General features: G+C 42.9%; 1 protein-coding gene across 2 annotated transcripts in view; it reads left to right on the top strand.

The window, feature by feature from the left end:
- GAREM1 (GRB2 associated regulator of MAPK1 subtype 1) overlaps positions 1-19,076 on the top strand; it is a 104,601-nt gene extending 85,525 nt beyond the window's left edge. The window contains exons 4-6 of one of the 2 annotated variants that reach the window (XM_074880281.1): positions 3,395-4,573; positions 9,618-9,784; positions 13,022-19,076. In XM_074880281.1, coding sequence (XP_074736382.1) covers positions 3,395-4,573; positions 9,618-9,784; positions 13,022-13,931 — 2,256 coding nt within the window. In that variant the 3' untranslated portion in view covers positions 13,932-19,076. Of the gene's footprint in view, positions 1-3,394; positions 4,574-9,617; positions 9,785-13,018 lie in introns of both variants that reach the window. The other variant, XM_074880272.1, reaches the window with a different exon arrangement.
- Positions 19,077-27,470: the final 8,394 nt, after the last annotated feature.

The raw sequence follows: 27,470 nt of genomic DNA, 5'->3' as shown, positions 1-27,470 counted from the left end.
AGTGGCTCTGTGGAAAGAGTCTGAGGGGTGCCTGGTGGACGGTAGTGGTGGTGTGGCAAAGGTGGCCAGCAGCATATTGGGCTGAATTAGCAAAAGTGTAGCCAGCTGGTTGAGGTTGGTGATTATTCCTCACCCTTTGGCACTTGTGATGCTACAGCTGTAGTATTGCTTCCAGTTTTGGAAAAGACTGTTTTCCAATAGCACACTAATCAAGAAAGACACTGACATGTGGGAGTGAGTGCAGTATACCAAGATGGTCAGGGGGCTGTAGCAAACTCCATATTAAGAGAGGCAGGGAGCACTGGGTTTGTCCAGCCTTAAGAGGGCTGATGGGACCTAGTGGGGGGATATAACAAAGACTGACAGACTCATCTGAGGTGTCCGGGGGGAGGACAAGAGGCAACAGGCACGAGTTAGAACACGAGATTTCTGCTCTAATATAAGAAAAAAAAAATTTAATGAGATTGGCTGAACACAAAAAGAGGTTGTCCAGAGAAAATGTGGATTCTCCATCTTCAGAGAGACTAAAAATTTAACTGGACGTGACCTTGAGCAAGCTGCTGAGCTGCACCTGCTTTGAGGACCAGGTTGGACTTGATGACTCTAAGGGTCCTGCCCAGCCTGGAGGATTCTACAGGCCTCACATGATGTCCTGTGCTAAAGTCCATGGCCCTATTTGCTGATGTTTTTGTAAGTTTTGTGGCCACTGATAAAGTGAAATATTTGAGTGAACAAGACAGCAAGTTTGATTTTCATAGGTCATTGCTACAGGGACAAAGTAAAGGTCATTTAGCTATGTAATCTGAAAAACAAAAACTTAGAGATATCTGTGCTTGAGTTTCTAGATTATTTTAGAGTGATTGGTCTGTATTGTATTTGTTGCTAATGTCCTGAAACACATATTTACCTACGACGTATGCTTCATAGATGTTAACTACCATGTGGTAATGAATGAATTAACCTAACACAAGAAGAGAGGAGTTCCCTTTCTTGACTTTCAGAATTTAAATATTAAAATATACTTAGCTTGCTGAGGTGTACCAGCAGCCTTAACTCCACCATAGGAGGGTTTAATGGATACGGATAAAGTTGTGCAGTCTTGGACTTTCAATTTTACTTTCTGATATTTTTTTTTTATTACAGTTTTGGACAGCAGCTGTTACCTTATATTTTTGTTCAGAAGGAAGAGTGCAGAAGAGTAGTTTTCTCGGAGTGCCAAACTAGAACTGCAGCATGACTTTTCTTTTGTTCTAGCACAGTAAAATTCAGCCTTATTTCACCTATTATTATCCTGTGACTGTATGTAAAAAAAAAAAGAGAACATTTTTCAAATTTTTGAATTGAGAATAATTTTGTCTTCAAATATGCCTGTTGAATCTAAAAATCCATTGTTATCTGGCTGGTTGAAATGGATGCCATTAATAAGCAGCTGCTTTGTGAGACCTTAGTTGTGAAGCTTGGCCAGTTACCTCTGTGGTTTCACATCTGACCCACCGTTTCCTTGTACAGTGGCTTGTTTGTTTGTGAATCACCAGGGAACTGTGAGTTGGCCGAGCAGCAGCTCCCACAGCCGTAGGTTGTGACACCTCCCTCGCTCCGGCTGGTGTCCCGCAGGAAGCAAGAAAAAGCTGTAACTGTACCATCTCAAGTTAAAATATCTGACAGTGTAGCTGATGTTGTCAAAAGAAGCCATTTGTGGGGACTTGTCGAAGCTAGAAACTGATATTCTTACAGAATGTGTCCTCTCAGAAAGAGAAGTGGGGATTGAACGGTACATGCACAGAACCTTGTGTGTCCTCAGCCCTTATCAGCTCCACTGAAGGTAGGGCTACATGGCTGCAGCCCAAAAGCAGTGCTCTGTGGTGGTTTTGAGGAGAAACCAGCAATGAGTGTCACACTGGTGTTACCAGCAAAAAAGATGAGTGCTTTCCTTTCATGTCATGGTGTTTCAAAATGCTGTCTGGCCAGTGGTGTGAACTGTGAATGGGTATTGCGTACCATAAATCCTAGTAGCTTCCTGGATTAGACCAATTAGTGTTTGTTTAGATAATTCAGGGCTTGAATGACTTCCTCTCCGGAAACCCAGAGACTGAAGTGCTAAGGCGGCACAGCTCGGCTGACCTGCCCTTGCGTTTGCTCTGACAGGTTTGCAGAATATAATCACAACTTTACAAATACAGGTGAATTACAGATCACGTTTTACAAGAGGAAGTGTTATTCACAGCACTTCTCAGTTATTAACTGATTGGAATTACAGCCTTGATTTCATGCAGTGGCTATTCTGTGATGATACCCAAGTTTGAAGCCTGAAATTTGAGCTTCACACAGCTCCATGATGTCTTTAGGTGTTGTGGAGGTGGGGAAGTGATACACAATATGTTTTCATTTGCAATTTTTTTAGTACGCTCAATATTTCCAGATAAAATGGTCTATAATGAGTCAGTAGTGTTTATTTGATGCACTTTCCTTTATGAGTAAGTATCTGCTGCTGCTGAGGAGGAGCTGGATAGGTTCTGTTAGGTCCCTGAAAAGGGCTTTTCACATTAAACCACTCAAATACGGAGCAGAGTGATCTTGTCTATAAAGAGTTATTCCAGTCTTAAGGAAATAACTTCAGGAACAAATGAGCCTTGGACATCTGGTTTGCCTTTTTTTTTTTTCTTTCCAGTCCAATTTCCATACTAGAAAAGCACACACATGGCTGTGCATATGTTGTTTAATCTCTTAAATTGCAATTATGATCAAAAAATGAGGAAGGAAGTCTATGACTAGGAGAGCAAAGCAGAAGGGGAGTTAGGCATATAGAATAGACCAATATTCTTAACTTCTCCTTCAGGGAGTAGATATCATCTGTCATTCCTCCTAGCCTGGAAGAGATTATATCAAAGGGATATGCTTCATCCATAATGATGAGATCACCTTTTCTGCTCCACAGGGAGCTGAAAATGGTGAAAGAAGAAGTTTGCATCCCTCGAGACCCTGGCAAATAAGTTTTAGCAAACAGCAAAAACAAGGGGGTGGGGAAGAAGATACCCAAGGGAATCCAGACATGCTCTGTCATAGCTGTATGACACAAGTGACTGTTTGAATTGCTGGGATACGTGGATTTGTCCTTTCTTTAAAAATGGGTTATGTTTGTTCTCATGACTTCTTTGACAGTTTCAGGTGGCTGTTTCCACTCAAGTAAGATGCAGGAATGTGCAGAACAATAAAAAAAGATTACTTGGCGAGCTTCAGGTTAAACACCTTGTGCTTGACTGCTCAGCTGTTCAAATAAAGTTAGTTAAGTTTCTCCCAATATATAGTCTTGTAAGTTTAGTCTCAATAGGGTTGTTATGTTTTGAAGTATTATCTTCAGTGGGGGAAAAACATATTTTTTATTATTATTTTTCAGGTGGCTTCAGGTGAATGCAATGAAGACACTGAGGTTTACAACATTACCCTTAGTACGGGGGATGAGCTCACTTTAATGGGGCAAGCAGAAATTCTTTATGCAAAATCTTCTAAGGAGAAGTCACGACTCAACACCATCTTCAAAAAAATCGGGAAACTTAATTCAATTAGTAAGCTAGGCAGAGGCAAAATGCCCTGCCTCATCTGCATGAACCACAGGACCAACGAAAGCATCAGTCTCCCATTCCAGTGTAAGGGCAAGTTCAGCACCCGCAGCCCACTGGAGGTGCAGATGCAAGAAGGTGAGCACACGATTCGCAATATAGTAGAAAAAACCAGGCTGCCCGTTAATGTGACTGTTCCGAGTCCTACACCAAGAAACCCTTATGACCTGCATTTTATCCGTGAAGGGCACAGGTACAAGTTCGTCAACATTCAAACCAAGACTGTGGTGGTTTGTTGTGTGCTTCGTGGCAACAAAATTATTCCCATGCATTTTCCTTTGCACTTGACGCTTCCGAAATTTACTCTACCTGACAGTTTGGTGAAGGGGGAGCTGTGGCACGAATCCCTCATCCAGCATTGGTTTAATATATGCCAGGAACAGTTTGACATAGATGAGTATTCCCGTGCCGTGAGAGATGTGAAAACTGACTGGAACGAAGACTGCAAGAGCCCAAAGAAGAGCCGATGCACAGGGCATAGCCATGTGCCCAACTCCCTCAGCTACGCGCGGGACGAGCTTACACAGTCCTTCCACCGGCTTTCGGTGTGTGTCTATGGGAACAACTTGCATGGGAATAGCGAAGTGAACCTCCATGGCTGCAGGGACTTGTGTAATGAGTGGGCCCTGTTCTCTCATGATGCTCTTCAGTACCAGGAGTCTGGTGACAGTAGCAGCGATTATCTTTTTCCTGAAGTTAGTGAAGAATCGATGTTTCTGCCTACAAAGCCAGAACTTCCTTACGAAGAGCTGTGGTTGGACCAAGGGTCTGGAAAGGCTGGCGACCAGCCTCTCACTCGCTCACTAAGTGAGAAGAACAAATGTGACAACTACAGAGGGTCTTTCCGATCAAAGTGTGGTACCACATCTCTTCCTGTGCCTGCGACTGTCGGAGCAACCACAAAGTCTTCAGATGTTTCCCTACCTCCACCTCCAGTGCCTCCCAAATCAGAAGCAGTAAGTCTAGGTTATTTATCTTGGTTTGTTTCTTTTTTTAGCTGGTAAAGAGTGTGCTTTTTTTAGGAAGACTTGGGGAGAGCGGGGGGGTGTCACATGGAGGGCAAGGAAATGGTGAGACATTGTGAGATGTGTAACTTCAACTAGTTTCCTACCCAAGTGTAAGTCACGTTCTAAAAATCACCAGAGTATATTTAATATAACTGATCTAGTAGCTTAATCCTGATACTTTCAGGTGATATTTATTGGGTGCTGTTGCTCCCACAAACGAAGTCTAAATTGCTAGGTCACTTCCTCCCCTGGATTTTCACATGTCTCCTCCACGTGGCCTCCATGTTTTCTCATATTTTCTGTGGCCAAAGCATGTGGGGCATGACCCCACTTTGGAACTGCATCAGATCACCTGAGCGTGTGCATCTTCAATAAACAGGCCCTGATAATGAGAACAGCTAGAATTTTTATGGATTTGAAATGTTTGTTCATGAGAGATTGTCTTCTCTGTTACGAGTCTATGGCAGATTTTGAAGAATATTAAATGTCATTGACCTCAAGGAAACTTTATCAAACTAGACCTGAACTAATAGCTCTGTACTGCTTAATGAAAGAAAACACGTTTAAACAGGAACTCTGCAGAGTTGATAAATGAGCCTTCTAGAGGACACCATTTTAAACAGAACATGTTTCCTATCCTAGGGTTTCTGATGAAAACTCATGGGAGAAATCACTTCTCCAAACCATGAAATATTATGGAGACTTCAGAGGCAAAAAATACAAATATGTTTTATCAGCAGGAGTTTATGTGGACTGTGTGGAAAATCCAACCATTACATGGTCTCTTGACATAGTCCTGAACATTTTTTTTAAAAAAAAAAAACATGAAAGAAAAAAGAAAACTTCCCCAGGAAAGAGTGTCTAGGAATCTTTGGCAAAATCTAAATGATACATACTTATGTCACATGAATCTTGACAGATATTATAATTTAACAAACTAGTTTTGCAGGGTTTTTTCTGGAATTTAAATAAAGTATTGTTCCATTTTCAAGTCCAATTATATTTTCAACAGCATGGCTGCACTGTAAGCTGCAACTAATCTGAGACCAAACCATGGTGATCCCATCCCTTTCCTTTTACCATCTAACAGTCCAGCAGTGTTGGCCATAGCCTTTCCATCATGAGCCAGGTCACAATCTGGTTGAAAGCTAAGTTGTACTTATTTGTGCTGGGTTAGCCTGCAGTGGATTGCCATGGGCATCCCCCTGGCCAAGCTGCTCGGCTGCTGGGGTGTGCAATGAGGAGAGGGGGAGGAGAAAGCCTGTGCAGGCACGAAATCACAACTGCAGCCCTTTGATCGTGCCGCCAGAACTTCCCCAAAAAACATCTTCAGCAGCTTCAGCAAGGAGAGGAAGGTCAGGGCATTAAGTCGCCTTAGCTAAGAGTGTTTACATGTAATATCTAAGTGCAGGAACCTGGGAGCACTTGCCTTCGAGGTCAGGTATGCACCGACGCTTTGTCCAGACGCCTTTGGACAAGTGCCCAGCAGCACCATATCGGGATGAGGTTCCCTGGCAGCCTACGCTGATGTAAACCGGCATGGGGCTGGTCCCACCCTCCTCCTCCTCCTCCTCCTTTCCCAGCCACATGGTCCTGGCTCCTCTTTTGTGCTGGCTCTGGCACTCCTGCGCCTGGGCAGGCAGCCAGGTCTGGATCTGGAAAATGATTAGTTTCCTGCTGATTTCTGTGAGCTGAACTGTTTCAGCACAGGGTCAAAGGAGCGCCAGAACCAGCGCCGGGGAGCGGGTGGGAGGGCAGCTGCCCCTGCAGCGGGGTGAGGGCAGCCCTCCTGGCAGGGGGATGCCAGCCCCCCGGGTCATGGGATACTGGGAGAGCTGTGGAGCACCTGCACAGCATCACTGTGGACACTGACACTTGAGGAGGCCTCATGGCACAGCGACTCCCTTCTGGGGACAGCAGGGTGGTGTTTGGAATAGATACGTATGTTGCCTTTTAAGGTAATTTTGAAAAGTGTGTGATTTTTGTCACGTGTGTCTTACGTTACTGAGGTAATGTGTGAGTGCTGTCCGCAATTCTGGTATTGCTTTCTAGCCATGTAGGAGAAATAACTTCTGCTACGGATACTGACTTGAATTTAGAAGTGGACAGGGGGTGTAACCCTGTAAAAAGTAAAACAAAATAAAAAACCTACATCTTCATAGATTATAACAATTTAGACTCTGTTTTGTGGCTTCTTGGAACAGCTTTGAAATGAGTATCAGTGACCTACTGAATTCGTCAGTGGGCTGGGGCCAAGATGTTTGCATGGTTTCCACGTAGGGTATTTATAGAATAAGTAGATCTCAGGAGCTGCTTATGAACATGCGGTTTAGTCATCACTCCCTCTAGAATGGTATTCCATAGAGTTTCTGTATAATGGTTGGCTGGCAATTGTATTTTTGCATGCACTAAATTTAAAGTGTGTGTACAGGAGCTCTTTGCAGGAGAGAAAAGGACATTTGGGGATTTCAGAAGCTGTTCTGGTTTTCTTCTCTCAGACAGGATGAAGCATTATGATATATCATGTGTATTTTCTGAATACCTTTCAGAAATCAAAGTAGCATGAAGACAGAAGGGGAGGCAAATGACCTCTGAATTAAGGCCTGTAAATTAGAAATTGCTTCAGTCCCCAAACACTAATTTTCCTAAAATCAGAGGCTGTTTTCCTGATTGATTTAAAGCATGTCCCCGACGGAGTGTGCTGGAAGTTCAGGCTCCTGTCAGCAAGGAGGGTTGAACTGCTTTGTATTACTCTTGCGATCACGCCAGTGACTGGGTGGGTTTTATCCAGGCGGCCTCGGAAGCGGTCACTGTGACAGGCACCTGTGATGCCCAGGTTCAGGAGTGACACCCCAGGGCCCAGGGGGTGCTGGCAGGTCTTGGGCTGGCACCAAGGAAAAGGAGCAGAGGTCTTAAAATACACCTCACACCATCAGAAGGGGGTCACCATCCCTGGGTCACAGGTAAGAGTGTTGGAGCATGGGAGGGCTCAGACAGTAACAACTAGAAGTCCCGGGATGTGCAGTGCAAATGCACTTTATCTGTATCTGGCAGTCACGTGGCCTCTAGTGCTTTTGGGCAAAAGAGTATTTCCTACTAACAGCAGCAGCCATCGAGGTGACTGTCATGTCTCACCATGGATGTTCCCCTCCTCTCACGCATTTATTTCATTGCTATTCACTTGAACCAAGTGAGGGTAGCTTTCCTCTGAAGTTTCCCCTTGCTCTTGTCACTTTAATCTGCAAAATATCTCCTTTTTATTCCTCTGCTGGGTTTCCCAAGGGCTGTGTCTGGCAGCGGTAATTGCCGTCTTGTGACAGGGACCAACTGGGACTGCAAACCAGTATTATTTACGTCCTTGTTCTGATCTGCAATCTAGGTCAGCAAGGGAGCCTGGCATAGTTTGTTATGCCAGCACCACTGAATGCCAGAAGTCTTCCCAGGAAAGAGTCCCTTTAACCCCTTGACCATTGCTGTGCTCCAAGAGCTCCCCTGAATGGTCTCTCTAACCCCACGGGTGTATATTCAATAGCATGCAGTATTAACTTTGCCTAGTCTGACTTGGAGAGAAAAAAAAAATGAAGTCCATAGGCATCCTTGGGGCACAGCACTAAAATGCTTGAGGAGTTTTAGGCCTGAATTCAATAACAAACATGAATAAAATTGATTCTTTTTTTTTTCTTGAAAGAGCAAATAAGAACCCTTAGAGCAAGATTTATTTCAGTGTTTTGTGCTGTCGGGCATTTCCTGTAATTTTGACTTGTTTTGAATTAGGGAAAAAATGTACTACAGTGTCCTAGTCCCCAATTTTCCATTTCACAAAAGTACTAAATGGGTTGTTGCATTTTGAAAGCACAAAGTGGATTGCAAAAGGTTCCACATTTATTTTGTTTTTAAATAAATGAAATCATTTTAATTGCTAATTATGTGTTGTGGAACTGCTAAGATAACTTTTAGTTCTGCAGTGTTGTTAAATTTAAAAATAAACTATAACTTTCAAACACAGAATTTCCTTTTTCTGGTGCATCTAAGACAGTTTCAAGACAAGGAGAATGTAGAAGTCTCCTCCTGCCCAGGGGGAGGTGGTGAGTCCTTAAAAAATCCTGCCTGGCAGCCTAATTCTCAGTAGCCTTGCTCACCTCTAGCCATACTAAATAAAGTTGCTCTCCCAAATATGTACTGATGAGATTAAGGTCTTAATTCCATTTTTTCAGTGGGGATGGATCCAGGTACTTTGCTCCTACCTAGGCAGACCAAACTAATTTTTAGATAACCAGTGCTACAGTCATATGTTTTAAGCTGCAGAGTTGGCTGGCTGCAAAAAGTAGACCTGTTGGCTGGGTGCATTATTTGAACTGGCTCTTCTGCCCACACTTTCAACCTGTAGGTATTGTAGTTAACCTTATCCTGGACTGCTTTGGCAGCTACAGAAAGACTGAAGTTTCAGATTTGAATCCCAGCATCTGGTAAATATGAGATACATGTACTATTCCTGGGGGAGGAAGGCTGGGAATTATCCTCGAGCTGGATGGCTGAGTAGTAAGTCAGGAAACATCAAAGTCTGTTGAGATCTTTTCATTACGTAAGCTCGGTTTATTGCATCTAAATAAACAACACTAATGAAGTTTAAGCCTAATGAATTGCTCCTTACAAAATGTAAAATATCTGGAACAGTCTGATTTTGTGTGTTACTGGAAGGTTCTTTTACATTGTTTCATTGCTGTTACTTTGTTAATGAGTAGATATCAAACTACTGAAAAGCACCCTAAAAAAGGTTGCTAGCAGCTCTACTGGTAGCAAGGCGTTCTTTTGGACTGCTTTGACAGCCACATATTGTTGCAAATGTATATACTTAGCATCATTTTTCTCTTCTCCTCCCTTTTTAATTATTTCCTTTCACAGAATAAGGCAGAACCAGATGTGTTTCATCTGGCTGAGAGTGCTGTTGCCCAGACTTTCTCGCTGTTTACTTACATGTTCTTCTTTTGTACAGGTAAAAGAGGAATGCAGACTCCTGAATGCTCCCCCGGTCCCACCACGGAGTTCAAAACCGTCGTCCACCAGTCCTTCCATCCCTCCTCGTACAGTCAAATCCGCACGACAGCAGACCCGCTCTCCTAGCCCTACTCTGTCCTACTACTCTTCGGGACTTCACAACATGTATGTGTTTGAGCTGTGAGAGCTCCATGCTAGAACTTTTTGAGGAAGTTAAATTTAGCAGTATTTTTTTTTGAAGGCACTTGTTTGTAAAGGCATGTGTGTCAGAGTTGCTGACTTTTTGTGAAATGGGCTAACCTGTCAAGTTATTTTTAAAAACTCAAGGGCAGGCAAAGCTCCAGCAGAAACTATGTTTTACTAGATAGGACATAGCAGTATAAATTAAATATGTGTGCACATTTCTATAGGTAATCTAACTGTAAGGTGGCACTGGCTATCTAAATGGAAAATCCCGTACAGTTCTGTATAATTCTTGAAAGACTTGAATCTTCAAACCAGAACATCTCAAAAGCTAGCTTTCAGGTGGGATTTCAGTGCTACATGCGTGCAGTGCAGCCAGCTCTGGTAAGTGGGTGCACAAAAGGGGTGTGCTAATCTAGAAATATGTTGTACCAATTATATGGGAACCTACGGGGTGGGTGTGATGGAGAGCAGAGAGGCCAGCAGACACCACCGAGTGCAAAGCGAGGTGTAGCGGAAGGAAGCCAGACAGCTTCCAGATCGAACCCACTTCAGCACAAACCTAACCCACAAACTGGAAAATCCACTCAGCCTAGTCGAAAGTTGACAGTGAATTTTGAATTATGTAGCTGCATACCTTTTCCTAACAATGCAGTGTTCTTCCTTTGGCTTTAGAAAGTGTATACACCTTTTGAATTCTCACCTCCTTTTTGCCTTGAATGTCTTGTTGCCATTATTTTTGGTGTCTCTTCAATGACAAGATACTACCTGTCTGGGTATTACAAATTGATCTGAAACGCCACTGAAATCATTTCAGCCTAGATGCAATTGGTATAATAACTTATGCTGGAAGTGCCTTTCTAAGCCATACTGCACATTTGCAGCTTAGTGTTGTGTATCTGGCAATGATCACTCTAGATCAAGGCTGCTCGTTTGTTTTTATGAAAGCCTGTTGGGTAGTTCTGTTAAGGTCTTCTCCACAGGAGGCTGAGCACAAGACCTCCCAGCATTTGGGGCCCACCAAATGCTGCTTTCTTTCTTTATAGCTAAGAGTACATCTGCCTCCCAAGAAATCAGGAAAACAGTGAAAAGTGAAGTTTCTCAGGAATGCAAGTTTTTGCCTTGAACCTCACAATATTTGCATGAAATTCATCTCCAGCTTGGGTCCAGACCAGATATCTCTATTTTGGTAGAACTGACCTAGTGCTGCAGAGGAAGCTGCTAGAAAATTGGCAATGTGTGGAGTAGCCAGATTGCTAGTGAAGTTGCTTTTCAAGTCTTGCCATTTTTATCAATGATCTTACCTTCTGGATCGTGAATGGTTGCAACCAATATTTTAAACACAAACAAAACCAATGTGATTTGTTCTTATCTGCCTATAAAAATGCCTGATTTGAGGTGTATTTGAGATTTCTCTTGCATCCTTTGGCACTGTGTCCCAGTGAGTTAATTTTGGTGGAGGATGAATAAGGAAGCACTTGGAAAATGTTACTTTATCAGTTTTCATTAATTCCGTTAACCTTTTAAATCATTAAATGTTCCCATTTCTAATATTGAATTAGAGAACAGAAACAGGATCAATCAATTTTAATTCCTCTGTATGGTTAGTTGTTGACAATGACTCACTGACTGTCTTCTCTGAATTGAGCAGCCCCATGTCTTGGTTTGTGAAAAATGTTTTGCACCATGTATTTTACACAAGTTGGCCTTTAAGCAGCCAGAAATGACCAGTTGACAGTGTATCCTTGTTGAGGGGCAGAAAAGCATTTCTGCTATTGTAAACATCCAACTGCTTTAACTGGCAGGCTTGTATTAGTGACATAAACAGGAGAAAAGAAGAGTTTGGAGGGCATGGAGTGGAGACCAAGGGATGGTTAGATAGAGGGGGAACTGCATCTGTTGGGGATGAGTTTTATAACTAATTTTCCAGTGATATAGATTAGAGCTGCTTTTAGGCATCTGTACTTTGTGTTTGAGCTGGGCAAGTCCAGGTTGGCTTCCTCTCTGACTCATGGGGAACTAATTTTGTGTCAGTCCATTCAAAACTATACTGGTTTTTTGAAAGCCGCTGCCCTCCTCAAGCAGTTTTCGCTGAGCTGTCACAGAATGGCTACTGAGTGTCTTTCTTGAGTAGGTAGTTTCCAGGAGAGAGAGGTAAATAATTAAAACAATTTTTCAACTGTTTGTTTCTGTCTGTTGTGTTAAGTAAGGATTTTATAAATCTGCTAAGTGTTTTTTTCCAGTGTTCTGGCTTAATCGACCAGAATTCCAAAGATCAACCCAATCCTCGGACTTTCTTTTAGAAAGTTGCATAAAAGCAGCAAACATTTGCTTTTGATAAGAGATTGCATGCTTTTGTTGGCATCTCTGTCTCTAGGGAGCCCCTGGATATAAACCACCAGTTTGCTCAGGCTGAGCTTAGTTTACCACCTGGAAGTAGGTCAGGGTAACTTTCTTTAGGTGCCTTTGAAAAACAAGTGTTTCTCGCCATAGGTTTTTAAGGATATGAACACACAAGTTACCGTGGGGTAAGCTTAAAACCTGATACTTCAACGCATACAGCTAGGTCTGTTTAACCTTCCAAGTAAAACTCTTCCTTTGGCCATAAGCAGTAACTTATTCAGTGTTACTGTGCTGTGCACTGGTCCAGCTTTTGCACCGGTGACCAGTGGGGAAGGATCCTGTGCACATCCAAGTAGTGCTGTAATGTTGGCTCCGAAAGGGGTTTTTGTCATCTCTTATGTCAGTCAAGCTTGGGTCTAGTGCAGTGGTGACCTGCCACTGTTATGAGCTTTTGCATATCATGATGCATCTGTGGTATATAAATATAAAATACAGGATTAGAACATCTTCTGGTATATGTGAGGCTGTTACTTTTCCATGGTGGTGTCCCTCAGGAATTTGACGGTGGAAAAACTGAGTATTTGGGAGATGACACAGAACTGAATTGAGACACTTACCTTTTTATGAGCTTGAAAAACCGAGACATGAGGCTTTTGGGTGTATCAGCATCTTGTCAGGCTTGTAGAAGGAGTAAGAGAAGTTTCAATGCATTATTCAAACGTGTTGTTAATTCGAATCTTAAAAGTTCTGCCAGAAGAAAGAAGATCCTTTCCTTGTGACAGCCACCCTCTGACTCTATCAGATAATTTATGAATTTATTCAAATACCACGTTTTTTTGTACTAACGTCATCCTTTCTGCTTTGTTCCTTAAGCAGTGTCACAGAGAGCGACACCACCAACCCAACCGAGAGCACACCTGTTTCCTGCTACCCTTGTAACATGATGAAAACTGAATCCAAAGAGTCTGAGAGCATGATGCCTTTGGGAAGCCCCTCAACTGAAGCTCTGCCTTCAAGGTTATCTTGGCCAAACCATTTTTCAGGAACTGCTGAAGGCCTGAATAGGAGTGATTTCCTGCTCGATCCAAGCAGGAGCTACAGTTACCCCAGACAGAAGACTCCAGGTACGCCAAAGAGAAACTGTCCAGCACCTTTGACTTTTGACTTCGATGGGTGTGAGCTCCCAGCGGGGTACTCCCCGCTGACCCCAGCAGAGTTCACAAACACCATCTCTAGCTGTCCAAAGTCGGCAAGTTACTCTCTAGACTGCACTGATGAGAAAACGCTGGGAGTCAGCAATGCAAAGCAGAGCCATTCGTGTCCTGCCTTACCTCCTCGGGCGCCGAAGTCAAGTGAAGACAAAACAGTTACAGACATGTGTCCCTTGCCACTGAAAATAGATGGTGCCGAAGAGGAGTCGAAAACTGGTTCTCCAGACCTCTTGGAAGATCAGTATCTTGTTAAAAAGGGCGTGCAGGATACGTTCTCTGTGTCTTATCCCTTCTCATCTCCCCTCCACCTGCAGTTAGCACCAAGATCTTGTGGGGATGGCTCTCCCTGGCAGCCACCCACAGACCTTTCTGGACTCTCCATAGAGGAAGTGTCTAAATCGCTGAGGTTTATTGGTCTGTCAGAAGATGTCATATCGTTTTTTGTTACAGAGAAGATTGATGGTAATTTACTGGTTCAGCTTACGGAAGAAATCCTGTCAGAAGACTTTAAGCTAAGCAAATTGCAGGTTAAGAAAATACTACAGTTCATTAATGGCTGGCGGCCCAAGATGTGATGCTGACTAGTTATTAGTGAAACTGTAGGAGATGTGCTCAGTGCACTTCAGCTAATACATCACTTCCTGTTTTTTGCACTAAAAAGTCCTTCCTGTAAATAGTAGTAGAAAAATTCTTACTATGCAGATAAACATTTTTGAGTGGTGAATGGAATTTTTTTTTTAATGTCAATAATAAAGGTAGAGAATCTGCAGAGGTGTGCCTTGTGCATCCCTGAACATTCAACAGCTGCTAAAAACTGGACACTAAGGGAACTTTTACTCTGTAGTCTGTTAAGACTTAGCCGTATTTATTACTGAACAATTTGATGCTGAAAGACACACACCAATCCAGTTTACAGTTTTGTGTTAACTGCAAAAAAAATGTATTTCTTATGGGATTATTTCTGTTCAAATAATATTTGGCAACATGCTGTGACTTTTCTTCCATTTCTGTTAACGAAAAGCATGTTCAGATACAAAAACATTGTTTTGACACTACATCTGAAAATGTTAAGAACTGCTGTGAAGTGCCACTAATACACTATTCTTGCAGCGTGTTTTTATTAACAATATCTTCCTGACTACCTGTAATGTGGATACATTTTCCATGTTACTTTGAGCAAAAAGAGTTAAATGTTTTTAAAACAAGAGTCTTGCTTAGCTCATTGCCCAGAGGGAAGGGAGAAGGGGGTTTTTCCTACTGAGCCACTCTGCCCTCGCCAATTAAAAGTTTATGACCTGCAGATTTCAAAAGTTGCTTTTGTAGTCAGATGGCTGGAGTAAGTAGCATGGCTTCTGGTTGTGCAGCTTTCTCATGGGAAAGGCAGTTCAGTGCACAGACTTCCCTCGGCAGACCCTGCCTGCCACAGTAGCCTGCTAGCACAGCCCCTGCTGTAGCCTTGCTTTGGCGAAAGACAACCCCTGATGTTTCCTCTGCTGCTGTTAACAATCATCTGAAAATGCGCTCTATGCGCTATCCTATTCCTGTGGTCGGATCTGTGTGGGAAGGTGATAGTACTCCTGTAGGATGCCTTTGAAATAAAGCATTAGCGAGGTGGGAAGGAACAGCAGCAGCACATGGCATGCTGGTAAGAAGGGGCCAAGTGAGGGTTTGGGCCATGCCTTGGGAAATGCTTGTGATGTTTAAGTTCACCTGTCTTGTTTGCAGTGGGCTAGGAGGGTGTGGGTGTCAGAGTGGGAGAGACTGTAGCATCATAAGATGTGTTATTTCAGTTACCCAGCTGCAAAAACTCACTGCAATAGATGTCATACAGAAGTAGCAGTCAAAAGGGAGCATAGAGATGGAAAGGGGGTGTTAGGCTGCCTCTGGAGACCTTTCAAATTTAACTGCACAGAAGGCCAGAAATAGGATTAACTTCTGATAGTCTGTTGCTGATTTCCAGTGCTTGGCAGAACTCCGAAATGTGTCCAAATAACCCTGGGATCTCTTGCCTTTGTAGTACTGAATGCAAGGATTTGCAGAGATCCTCAGAAAACAAGTCTGTAGTTTCCATCCTCAGCAAGAGTGTGTGCCTGGGATCCTCAGGTGGTCAGAGCCAGGGATGCTGGAGCAGCTTCACTTTAACCTGCTGCTGAGCAGAGCCCTGACCATCACCTGTTTTTCTTACCATTTTGAAGGGTAAAGAATCTCTCTCTCCATTGTAGGGCACATAGTGGGAACATCAAGAGAAAACTGAGAGGAGAGACAAAAATGGGAGACTGGTTTTGCCTGTTTTTTCAACCCTATTGAGTCATTAAAAAGAATTTATTTGCAAATGGAGTTTCTGTTGCCTGGGCAAATTTCATGTGATGTCTCCATGCCAAGCATCATTTGTCTTGCAGTAATGCAAACCACCAGTTTCCAACCAGAGAGCAAAGCCCAACTGATGTGGGTATTAGAAAGCAGTGAGCCAAAAAATATCCCAGTAGAAAAACCCCAAGAGTTCGTAATCCTACTCTTTTTCTTAATGTATTGACTTTTAGCAACAGATCAATAGCTTTTTAATTAGCGTCCTAAAATATTTTAGCTGCAAGTAAGACTAAATCAAATTCAAGTACTGTTCAGATGTGTATGCTTGTTGGTAGGCACATGCAAGTAGAAGTCAACTGCATTTTAACCCTCACTATGTCAAATGAGTGTTCAAATTTGAAAGGGCCAAATTTTAAATGTCAGGTACCTGTCTTTGATTTCCTTGGCTTATTAATTCCAGGTAAAAAAAGTAAAATATACCTCTGTTAAAAAAGAGGAGATTGCAGTCTTGGTAATATTAACATTAAATATTTTGAATGCCCCTAGGATATTAACATCCCTGAGAAAATAGTGTTCTTTGACTGTGGATGGATATGTATTTTGTTATCTGTGCTTACCTGCTTGGAATGTTTTTTCTTGCAAGCAGCCTGGTGGAATTTGCATTAACATCACATGAGCATAGACCAAAATACAACTGGCCTGTTGAAAGTCACAGAAACGTGCAATGATTTCAGAATCAGATCCTGTGTGCGAAAGCACAGCTAAAACCTCTAATTGCAAACCTTGCTATTGATATCCTTCCAGTCACCTTGTTCTGGTTTGACACTTCTTATTTTTGTGCATAATGTGTTAGCATTTGACCTTTTCTTTAGCCCTTAGCTGCTCATCACCTTAATTTTCCAAGCCTTTTATAGTGATTTAGATGTTCCTAACCTTTGTGTTGTGTTGTTGTGTGAATTACATGACTGTGGCGTTGAGCCACCTGCTGTGATGCCCAAGCTGAACTGAAGTGTCTGTGCTGGTGAAAGCAGCAGAGACATGAGCAAACTGGGCAGCTGGAGTGTGGTGGCTTGGCCCCACCACCACCGTGTAGTGTAGGTGGCCAGGCTATGGCAGCACTGATGCCTGGGGATCTAACTTATTTGCTTTCCTCTTGAGCTTAGCTGCTGTAGAGTTAGAGGGTCAGGACTGTCCTCAGTGCTGCAGAAGGCAGTCTGAACAGGGCAGACCGATATGAACATGTCAGTCTCACAGGAAGTCCCTGGCAATAAAGGGATGGTGGCATCTTTGAAATGCGGCAGGAACAGAGGAGTCCTTCAGGCCTTAGCAGAGAACCACGCAGTCTCTTTAGAAGGATAGGATGTAAAACCTGGTGACTTAAATCTGTAAAAGGTTACAAAATGCTGCACTGCTTACTGTAATTTGAGATGGAGAGTTACTTTAATGTTCCCACTGTGATTAGGAAGTAGCTGAAAGCTCTGGGGAATATCCCCATGATACAAACTTTTTACTATCTGGTGTGAATAGGAGAAGACAGCACTCAGCATTTGATAGGACTCGTAAATGGAGCAGCACCAGGGCATGGGCACTCTCTCATGGGAGTCCCTTGCAGCTGAACTGTTGATGTGGACTCTTGCCTGGTTTGGTGCAACCCAACCAGCCTGTGCAATGAGTGATCCCAGACAGCTCCCAAGGATGTTAGCAACAAGTGAAACCAGCCTGGTTTGGGAGGGTAGTGGAGTTCAACCATGTTGATGAAAGTTGTGTCAGCTGTCCTTGGGGCCTGAGAGCAGGCTCTGGGCAATTTTGTCTACTAACAGAGATGTAGCCATTGACTTCAGACAACACACATCATGCCAGAGTGGCCCTAAAATCTCTTACTTTTTGGAGGCAGCCTACTAAAATAGGTCAGTCCTAACCTTGGCTTTCTTTCCTCAGTTTAAATAAATGTAAAACCTCTGGTGCTTATTATTGGTGTCTGAAGTTGTGTGTTATCCTCAGTGGTTTTGTTTGTCTGGGGGTTTTGGTGGCAAAAAAACTGGCATGTCATTCTGCATGGAGCTGTCTCTTTGTCCTGCACTAGGAAACACATCCTTTCTATGCAACAGTCTCATGGCGGTGCTAGGACTGATGCTGTCTTTAGCGGTGAAAGCTGGATTCTGGCATGGGGTCTTTTCTGGAGGTGGACACAGAATTGGCCATGGGAGGGACAGGGAGGAAACTCGAGGGGAAATGCTGGTTTCCTTTAAACATTGTGCCTAGGATTAGGATTCTTTGTATTACTGCCTGGCTGGCTAACCAAAGCTGTATTGAAATCAACTCAAAGTGCATATTTGCATTCATATTCTTGCCATATTGTAAAAATTGCCTACAGCTAGAAACTTAGAAAACATTTGGTCCATCCAAAATTAGAAGGAAAATGTATTTTGAAGTGTTCTTTGCAGCTAGAAGCAAGGGTTTGAAGTAACTGTATTACACATGTTTTTTTCCAATACAACAGTTTTACTTGCCACTTTAATGGACTTTATTCCACAACAACAGCTTCAAGAGAAACAGCGTAAATAGCAATGCTGTCTCAAAACCTACCATGTTTCAAATCTGTCTATAAATACTTGAAGTGTTTTCTTCTATGTTTTCTTCTTGAATCAACTCCTTGATTGTCTCCCCACTAAATAAAGTGTGCTGGCACCAGCTACTTGCGTGATGCACAGTGGAGTGCCTGCCTGCAAACAGGTCAGCAAAGTCCTGCCTGCAGGCCAGGGAGGGGTTACACCACGCTACTTAAATGCTGAACACCGGCCCTACCTGAAAGCTCTCCTGGCTCTTCTTTTTGATGCTCTGAAGTTGCAACATTCCCATGTACAGGCTAGAAGGTACGAATGAAATCTTAATTGAAGTGAGGGATCATCCTTTTTATTTGCAGTACTAGGGATGGCAGGGCAGTAGGGAGATACAGACCCCTTGTTGAGATCTAGCAATAAATGACTCTTCCTTTGTTATGTCTTAAACTCCTGATAGTCCAGGAGTTGTTCAGACTTTACCATTTCTGTGCGTAATAACCAAATTTTCAGTGTGAAAATATGCAGAGTGATTCTCTTGACTTGGACAATCTTCTGAATTATATTAAGAATATCTGTTAGTTCTTAGCTCTTTAGATTCACTTTGGGTAGGTCAAAAAGTAACACTTGGGAAAAAAAAAAGAGAAAGCCCCAAAACTTTGGCTTAGTATATTTCCGTTATAAAACGAAGCATGGTTTTTGTGGAATTCTGTGCTGTTTTGGGCTTTTGTGTGAAAGGCTGAAGGCGGATTATTATTTAAACCAGGTGCAAATAAATATCCCTGTAATGTATATGAACAAATTTAAACTGTGTAAGTATATAAACTGTATATTAAAGACACTATTTTCATGATATTTCAAATGTGTACAGAATTTGTTGTACTAAATCAGTTGGGTTGCATGTATTATATAAAATGGTTGGTTTTCATTTTGTAATTTCACTGATTTATCCTCTTGCTCATCTCAGTATAATTCAGAAATAAGCACTTCTCAAATAGTGAATTCACAAAGTAAGATTGGGATAATTGAGAGGAGCAATCAGTCTTTTGCATTTAACCTCTCAAGACACATTACTTTTCCCTGTCTTGTAATTTCACTTGATCCTCTTCAGCAAGAGTATCAAGCTGTGTGTTCCCCAAAGAATTTGTTGCCAGACAGCTTTTCTGTCTCCAGCAGACATTCACCTAAAACGTTATTTCCCAAGCCCTCAGCCTATTATCTTTGCTTTAGAGAAATGTATTCTATTATAATTTGGATATGCTTTTAAGTGCAAGACCATGCATGAGTATTTCTACTCTGCAAAAAGTCTCTGAAGCATTTATTGAGTAGGGAGAAAATTAGAGACAAAACAATGCTGTGCTCTAGGTTGCCTGTATGCCTTTCCTCTGATATTGGCAATAGGGGGAAATATCAGCTCTGTAACCATTCATGTCATGCAGGTAAGTTGCTGTTGTGCCAAATTCCCCTTGGGCTGAAGCTTCGTTTGCTGATACTAGGCCAAAGGAAAGTTTACTGCAACACAGCAGTAGTTGTGGAGTGTTTTATGAAGGGGCTCATTAATATATGTTTATGAGAAATAAAGCAGGGCAGAATTTGCCGAAGTGGCTGCCATTGGATTTGAGACAGATGGGGTTTACTTGCCTCCAACCCTCACATCCGAGAGAGGGAAGAAGCATGTCTGGAGGCAGGATGTGCATCGTGGCGTCGGGGAACAGGGAGAAGCAGAATTGCATTCACAAGTGAAGAACAATCTCATTCACCATGAGGAGGACTGTCTAGGGCACATCTCTGCTCTGTGCTCCAAAGAGGGGAAAGGAAAGTATTTAATTTTTTGAATACTCCAGTTGGTTGTCTCCAGGCTGAGCAAAAGGGTCTGTGGGAAAGCATTTGATGCATGAAGGGGAAGGGAAGGGCTGTAGCCCAAGTCAAAATGTGACTATCTCCCTATCAGGGAAGTGCTGTTCTCAGGCAGGTGTTTTCTCTTTATGTGTATTATAGTAGTCATTGAGCCTGACATTGAGTCTGACTCTAGTCACCATGGCTACCTATAAATACGAGTAAGGAATACAAGCAGGGGAGGGAACTGAAAACACAGCTCTTTTGTCTTTGGGAAGTGCAAGCTTAATGCTCGTAGACTTGATGCTTCTCTTGGTGTGATACATTCACTAATTAGAGCTCCCTTAGACCTATTAGGTGTGCATATACTCTCTTCTCCTCGCTGGGGCTTCTGTCCTTAAGTCAAGTTGCTATGGGTTTCAGGATATTGAGAGCCTGACATCCTGTCTCATGACGCAGGCGACTAATCACTGAAGTCCTTCATTGCAGTAGACTCTGCTAGCTCGGGTCGTCACTAGCTTGGGGCACTCTACACCACGCTCTGTTGCCCAGGTATAAACATGCTTTATGTCACCAGATACACACGTCATATGCAGCCACTTTCTCCTCTGCACAGGGTGAACAAAAGCTGCAAACCTGGGTGAAGCTCTCCCATTCTCCCTTTGTTCCATGCTGTGAGCAGATGATGGGATTTGCCATCACAGAATGAACAGAAAATCTGGGCTGCTTAGGCAGTTGCCCTAGGTGATTTTGCCCAGGCCCTCAGTGCTGCTGGACCATCTTCCTAGCAGCCTTGCTCCCATGGCAGCATGATTTTTAGGGGTTCCATTGGCACCTCTTGCTAACCACTGTCTCTGCCCCTGTGGGCAGCTGTTGGAATATCAGCTCTGGTAGTTGTGCAAAAACTCAAGATTAATTTTATTCTCTACATAGATTTCTTTTTTTTTTTTTTCTTCTCATGCCCCTGGTTGTCACACTCAGTGAAGATCAATTTCTTTGAAAGTTGACAGTATTTATATTTTTATTCAGTTGCCTGGATCCAGCATTTCTCCTTTCCCAGGATAAAGCATTGCTATTCATTTTCACTCAGCACAATGAAGAGCCAACGTGAAGAGTGGCTTTGAGAAGGGTGGGTCTTCTCCCCATTCTCGCCATCAAATTCCAAAGGTGGAAAAGCTCAAGATGGCTAACCAGGCTGCCACAATGTGAACATAGAAATACGATGCAAATCTTTACTTATTGCTCAACAAGCCCTCAAAATGCTCTTGACTCCTGGGTGGGACAGAAGGAATCTGGTGCCAAACATGCTTGGATTAAATGAAAACCATTTCTCACAGGGAGTCTGGGGTAGGAAGAAAAAGAATAAAAGGAAAGAAAACAGGAAGGAAGGAGACAACATATTTAAGGTGCCAAGTCTAAGGAGCTGGCAGTGAAGCAGAGGGACATGTCCTCTTGCTTTGTGTGGCGGTGGATGCTGTAGTACTTGTACGTGCCACAGAGTGTCAGACTGGCACACAGCCGCTGAAAGTTGAAACCAGCTGTAAGGGTTGCAGAGGGTGATAGATGGGCTCAGGAATCTCATTAGGACTCTCTGCCAATCTCATAAAATCTCTGTCACGAGAAGGAGCTGTTTTAATTGCGCTGCTGCTGTTCCATTACACAGTATCAACAACTATTCTTAATGAATATGGGGGTCAGTGAGGCAGGTCTCTAGGGCTGGGTTTCCAGTAGATTAGTGAAAACAGAAAGCAGGAGGAAACTCTAATGGGTCAGCAGTGTAAGACCTGGCAGAAGGTCTGGCAGAGCCCTGGAGAACTACATATATCTTGGTTAATCTTATTTATTTAATTGCAGCTCTGCAAGTGGCAGAAATGTATGACAGCTAGAAACTAGCCTAAATGCTAGTCCTAGATAGCCTCTGCTCCCAATGAACGAAGCATAGGTCATCCTGGTAACCAGGCCTCCACTTTCCTCCTGAAGAAAATGGGTGTTTTTATCCCTCAAAAAGACTGAAAAAATCACACTGGATTAGTATTTCATAGAATGGTTTGGGTTGGAAGGGACCTTTAAAGATCACCTAGTCCAACCACCCTGCTGTGGGCAGGGACACCTTCCACTAGACCAGGTTGCTCAAAGCCCCATCCGACCTGGCCTTGAACACTTCCAGGGAGGGGGCAGCCACAACTTCTCTGGGCAACCTGTTCCAGTGTCCCACTACCCTCGCTGTAAAAAATTTCTTCCTTATGTCCAAGCTTAATATAGCCTCTTTCAGTTTAAAACCACTACCCCTTGTCCTGTCACTACAGGCCCTGCTAAAAAGCCTCTCTCCATCTTTCTTATAAGCCCCCTTTATATATTGAAATGACGCTAGAATGTCTTCCCGGAACCTTCACTTCTCCAGGCTGAACAATCGCAGCTCTCTCAGACTGTCTTCACAGAAGAGGTGTTCCAGCCCTCTGACCATTTTCATGGCCCTGAAATTTTTCCTTTTACTAACAAATCAGTGAAACTGCAGTAGGTCTTCTGTCTACCTCTGTCCCACATAGGTCTGAGGTTACTCTTTCCTTACTACTGATTTCTCAGAGTTTTTGTCTTCTGCTTCCTGGAATGAAAGGCAATGATAGTTAAGCAGTTTTCTTTTACCTAGTTAGTAAGCTTTCCAATAACCCTTCCTTCCTGACTTTAAAAAAAAAAAAAAAATCTAACAGCACATATTGTTTCTTCTTTTGATTTTTCTCTGCTACAGCTGGTTTACTGAAAAAATAAAGTGTCATTTCACAGGGCCTCCAATGTTCATTTTTTGCTTTACATAATTCAATCTGAGATTCTTGTGCAATGCTAAAAACAAGGACTTGGAAACTTAGCCTCCAGTGGGAGCGTGGCAGGCCAAGGATAAGAAGTGCAATAATTAAAAAAGCAACAAACAGTACAAATCCAGGTTTCCCAGCTTGGCCTAGAAACTCAAACCAGCACATCCATTCATTCTGTCACCCTCCTCTGCTACCCTTTGGCCTCCAGAGACTGATTGGATGCCTCCTGTCAAGGGTGATGGGGCAATTGCAGGACGTGGGTGGCTGCCTCTGGTCCCATGCAGAGCCCTACTTCTATGTCCATGCGAAACAGCCCATCCTTTTCCTGCCCTGCGTCTGCTGTCTGCACCCCTCTTGCTTTGAGAGTTTTATTCCCTGAGCTTCTGTTGCAGATAAACTTGGTCTTGGCTTCAACCATGCCTGCAAACCCTGAAGGAATCAGGTAGGGTGACATCCGCATATAAAAGTGCATAACTAACATTTCTAAAATACCCCACTGCTATTGAGCAGTGAGAACTGTTTTAAGGACCACAAAGCTTTCAGCTGATGGAGTTTCTTTCATTCTTCTTCCCCGGTTCTTTACATGTAAAATGAATCCATCCCCAAGCCCAGTGTATGGCACGATATTGCTGCTCCCACCACCCTGAAAGAGGTTTGGTTATTTTCCCTCTGGGGATTACGGAGACACCTTCAGCTACTGTCTCATCATACAGAGTTCAGTTTCCTAAGCATGTAGCTTATCTAAATGGCTTGCATTCATATTTCCTTAACCCAGTGTTTTTACAAGAAAAGTGAAATATCTACCTAAAGTAAAACTATATAGATGATCCATGAAAATTGGTATCATCTTATTCCTTTTGATGGCTTTAAACAGAAAAAACAGAGAAGGGCAAAGCACAAGTAAAAGGAGTTATATTTAGGCTGCAGGTTCTTACTCTTAAGCTTGAAATCTCAGGGCTGATCATGAACCTGCCTGGAGCCATGAATTTCCATATACAAGATGCAGCTTTGAAATATCTTTCAAAGTCTTACGTTTGAACTGTGGAAAAACAGAGATGAGAAGGCAGTTTCTGAAGGAGAGAGGAGAGGCCTCTCTGTCACACTGCGCCTTTCATCTCCAAACACAAAGGACCAATATACAGAAAAAGAGACAGCGTAAGCCGAGCTGCAGCAGCTCAGCCCAAGGTTGCAGCCCAGTATCGCCTTCCTCGCAGCAGCCTCGAGTGAGGATCATGCCAAGGGAATGGGAACAGGACATACTGGGGTATTTCTTGGGACTGCTTTCCCCATCTCCAAGGGCTTTCAAAGACAGAAGTGGCATTTTGTATTTAAAAGTCACTGTCTTGACTAATGAATTTCAAAGTTTCATGCTAAAATGCAAATTTTTACCTGCAACTTATGTTGGATTTTATTCAGAAGCACTAAGCAAAAATCAAGATTTTGGGAACAGATACATTTAAACCCAGTGCCACCACGAAAACAGTATGAGCGTGATGTGTTTATAAACCATACGTGACTCTGGCTCTGGTATTTTTGTTCTTGCATGCTTTTCCGAGGTGTTACAACTTTCTGTTGGTACTCATGGAGCTTGTGATTCATTCAATAACCTGTGGAGCACCTTGAATTAGGGGATGTTTGGTTCTGACTGAGTAAAAAATAAACCCTCCAATTCTTAAGGGATGCAGTTTGCACCCACTCATTTATGGGGACCTAAAGGAAATGTGCCCAAATACCAAGAAACAAAATAAATGTCTTAGACCGCAAACCTCAGCATTTCTCAAGTTCTGTGTGAAACCAACATTACTGCATGGGTTTCTGCATTTATTTCTCAGCCAAAACTCGCCCTGAAATGAAATAGGGTTTTTTTAGAAGCCAGAGGGGATTCCAGCCAAGAAACTAAGACAATGTTCATCAGCAAAATTTGACCCAAGGCATTATTGAGTCTCTTAGGCTTGTGTTATATATCAGAAAAATTCTTCCCAGAGAGCTATTCTCCATAACAGCCCCTGCTTATTGCTCTCAATTTTGCCATAAGCCAAGCTCATAAATGCGTTTTTAATTGATGTAATGGAAGGCTTGGAATTTTTGGGGAAAAAAGGATTATAATTCCTTCAAATATGCTGAAATATTTGTGAGATAATTTTAAATAGGTGTCTTCTGGAAGGCTTTGCTATTTGTTCATTTTTAATACTTACCATAAGCTATTTCAGGTGGGAGCTCTTTAAAAGTCAGAGCATCAATAAAAGGTCGTTAAAAGCAGGGTAGCCTCTGGTTAGCTGGAGTTTTTGCTGAAGCTGTGTTATATTACTGAATACAGGTGTGTGTATGCACCTGTGTGTGTATATGCACATGTAACTAACAAAAAATGCATGAATAAAAATTCATCTGCTACTTGTCTCCTGATTACTGTACAGCTTAAGTGCTTCTCCAGTACTGAAAACACGAGTTTTTCTGGCATGTGAGAACAAGCAAGTGAACTTGCCGGACAGACAGGAAGCAAAATCTGTTCGTGAAGACCGACTGCCAGTTCAAGTGCAGGGAAATAGGAAAAGGGTAATACAGGTTCCCTTTTACGTTTTCTTAATAATAAGGTGTCCTTCTCTTCTGAGAAAATCAAAGATTACATTCACACAGGTAAAGGGCTTTTTAATTTGATTGTTTTAACCGAGTTTCTTTAGGCAATTTTCCACTTGATTTAATTCTATTTAGCGTGATAAATGCTGCTTAATCTGAAATTCTTTTTTTCATTTTCATGTATAAAAAACAGATGAAAGATTAGCTTCTAGTGACCTGCATCAAAATATAATTTGGCTGAAAATGAAATGAATTTGGATTTAGCTGTGTCTCCTGGATAGTTTTCTTGCAACAACAAATCTTCATAAAGTTAAGCTGCCTCTGCTCAAGGAGTGGAAGAGGTGCATTCAGCTGAGCTGTGAGAAGCTCCCGCGGTCTCTGCCCTGCCTGTGTGTGTCTGACTGGAGTCAATGCCATCAGATCCTCAAAATGTAAAGGAATTTAGGATTTTAAAGTAAGATTACTGCAGCAGCTTTTCATGGTTTAATTATTTTATATTGGAGTCTGCTGAATGATGCATTCGGTGAGCTGATTGCTTTTCAGAAAGCATTAAAAGATTTAGTTGCTCCCTGTTTCAAACATTTGGAAATATTCGCGCTGGGATTGAAGGGAGCTGTGGAGCAAATCGTGTCTCTCCCTGGGTGCTGGCAGCTCGCTTCCTTGGTAGCTTGGGCTGTGTGGAAGGAATTGTGACAAAATGTAATTATTTTGGGTTTAAGCTTTGTTGTAACTTGGTCTGTGTTTTGTCTCTCAGCTGTATAAAAGGCAGTACACACTGGTTGTTGGGTTTTCTTAATCAGCGAGTATTAATGGCAAACATTAATACAGCATTTTCCCCCTTGTCTGCTGGTGGCACTGGTCTCACTGAGTGACCACTGCCTGGGCTGGTCCCAGCTGGCACCCCTCAGTGCAGAGCGGGCATCTCCAGGTAGACATCTCTTCAGATCCTGGTGTCTTTATTTACCTCAGGGTGTTAGCTGCAGCTCAGGGTCACACAGGCACTGGAACAGTAGTACAGGCAACTTAGGTGACACAGTGTCCTCCCTTCCTTGCTGTACCATTGTGTGACCGTAGCTGCTGGAATTGCCATTTCCTCCTTGGTGGGGAAATATCCAAATATTGCATATCCCAAGAGTAAACAGTTCTGTTTACAATATTATAAATATCACCTGAAGGGTATTTACAGAAAAATTAATTTCTTTTGGATAGTGTGCAGGAGGAATAAGCGGTCATAAAAATCTCCTTCCATCAAGGTACCTTTGACTGACACCTCCCCCTCAAGTAACTGCCAGCTGTGCCAGCTGGCCTTGCAGTTGAGCATGGCAGCAAAGCAGGTTGCCTGTCAGGACTGCCTTGTCAGCATGGCTTCATGTGCTATGAATTCTATTGTAATTTTCTCTGTACTGATTACAAAAAAACTTGGGAGCTTTTACCTGAGGATCCACTCAGAATGACCCCATATTTTAGAGCCAGAAATAGGGCTCGCCTGTGACGGCTGCAGTCTTCTGCTCCCTGTGCCCAGCAGGGACATCTGCCGCACTGCTTGTGGAGCTGAGAACAACCATTTCCACCTATCTCCATCTCCTCTTTGCCAAATTTCCTCCCATTACCTGTCCCTGGACCCTCCCCAGTGACAGCTGCACACCCCCCGAACTGCCTCCCTGCCCCTCCGTGAGCCCTCTTTGTGGGCGGCTGTGGTGGACCACAGCTCAGCACTCACCTGGCCAGGGCCAAATTGGGCAGCCAGGAGAGCTCTGCCTGATCATGACGGCTGAGACAGGCTCAGAGGAACACAGAGGCTTGTTAGGAACCTCCAGAGGCAGTCTGAGCTGGAATTGGATTAGTTTTTGATTTAGTTTCCATTCAAGTCATCTTATCTGGAAGACACAACTGTGCCCTGGGGGGCTTGTGTCGCTCACACCCAAATCTTGGGGCTGCATTCATGTTTTTCTTTAGATAGTTTATATGAATTGCAGTCTCCCCTCTCCAAAGCATTTTCTCATGGCCCCTCTGAAGCACCAGCTGTCTT

This window comes from Strix uralensis, chromosome 1, assembly GCF_047716275.1.
Source record: "Strix uralensis isolate ZFMK-TIS-50842 chromosome 1, bStrUra1, whole genome shotgun sequence".
NCBI lineage: Eukaryota > Metazoa > Chordata > Aves > Strigiformes > Strigidae > Strix > Strix uralensis.
The sequence above is the reverse complement of the archived record's forward strand: the minus strand, read 5'-3'. Positions and strand labels throughout refer to the sequence as shown.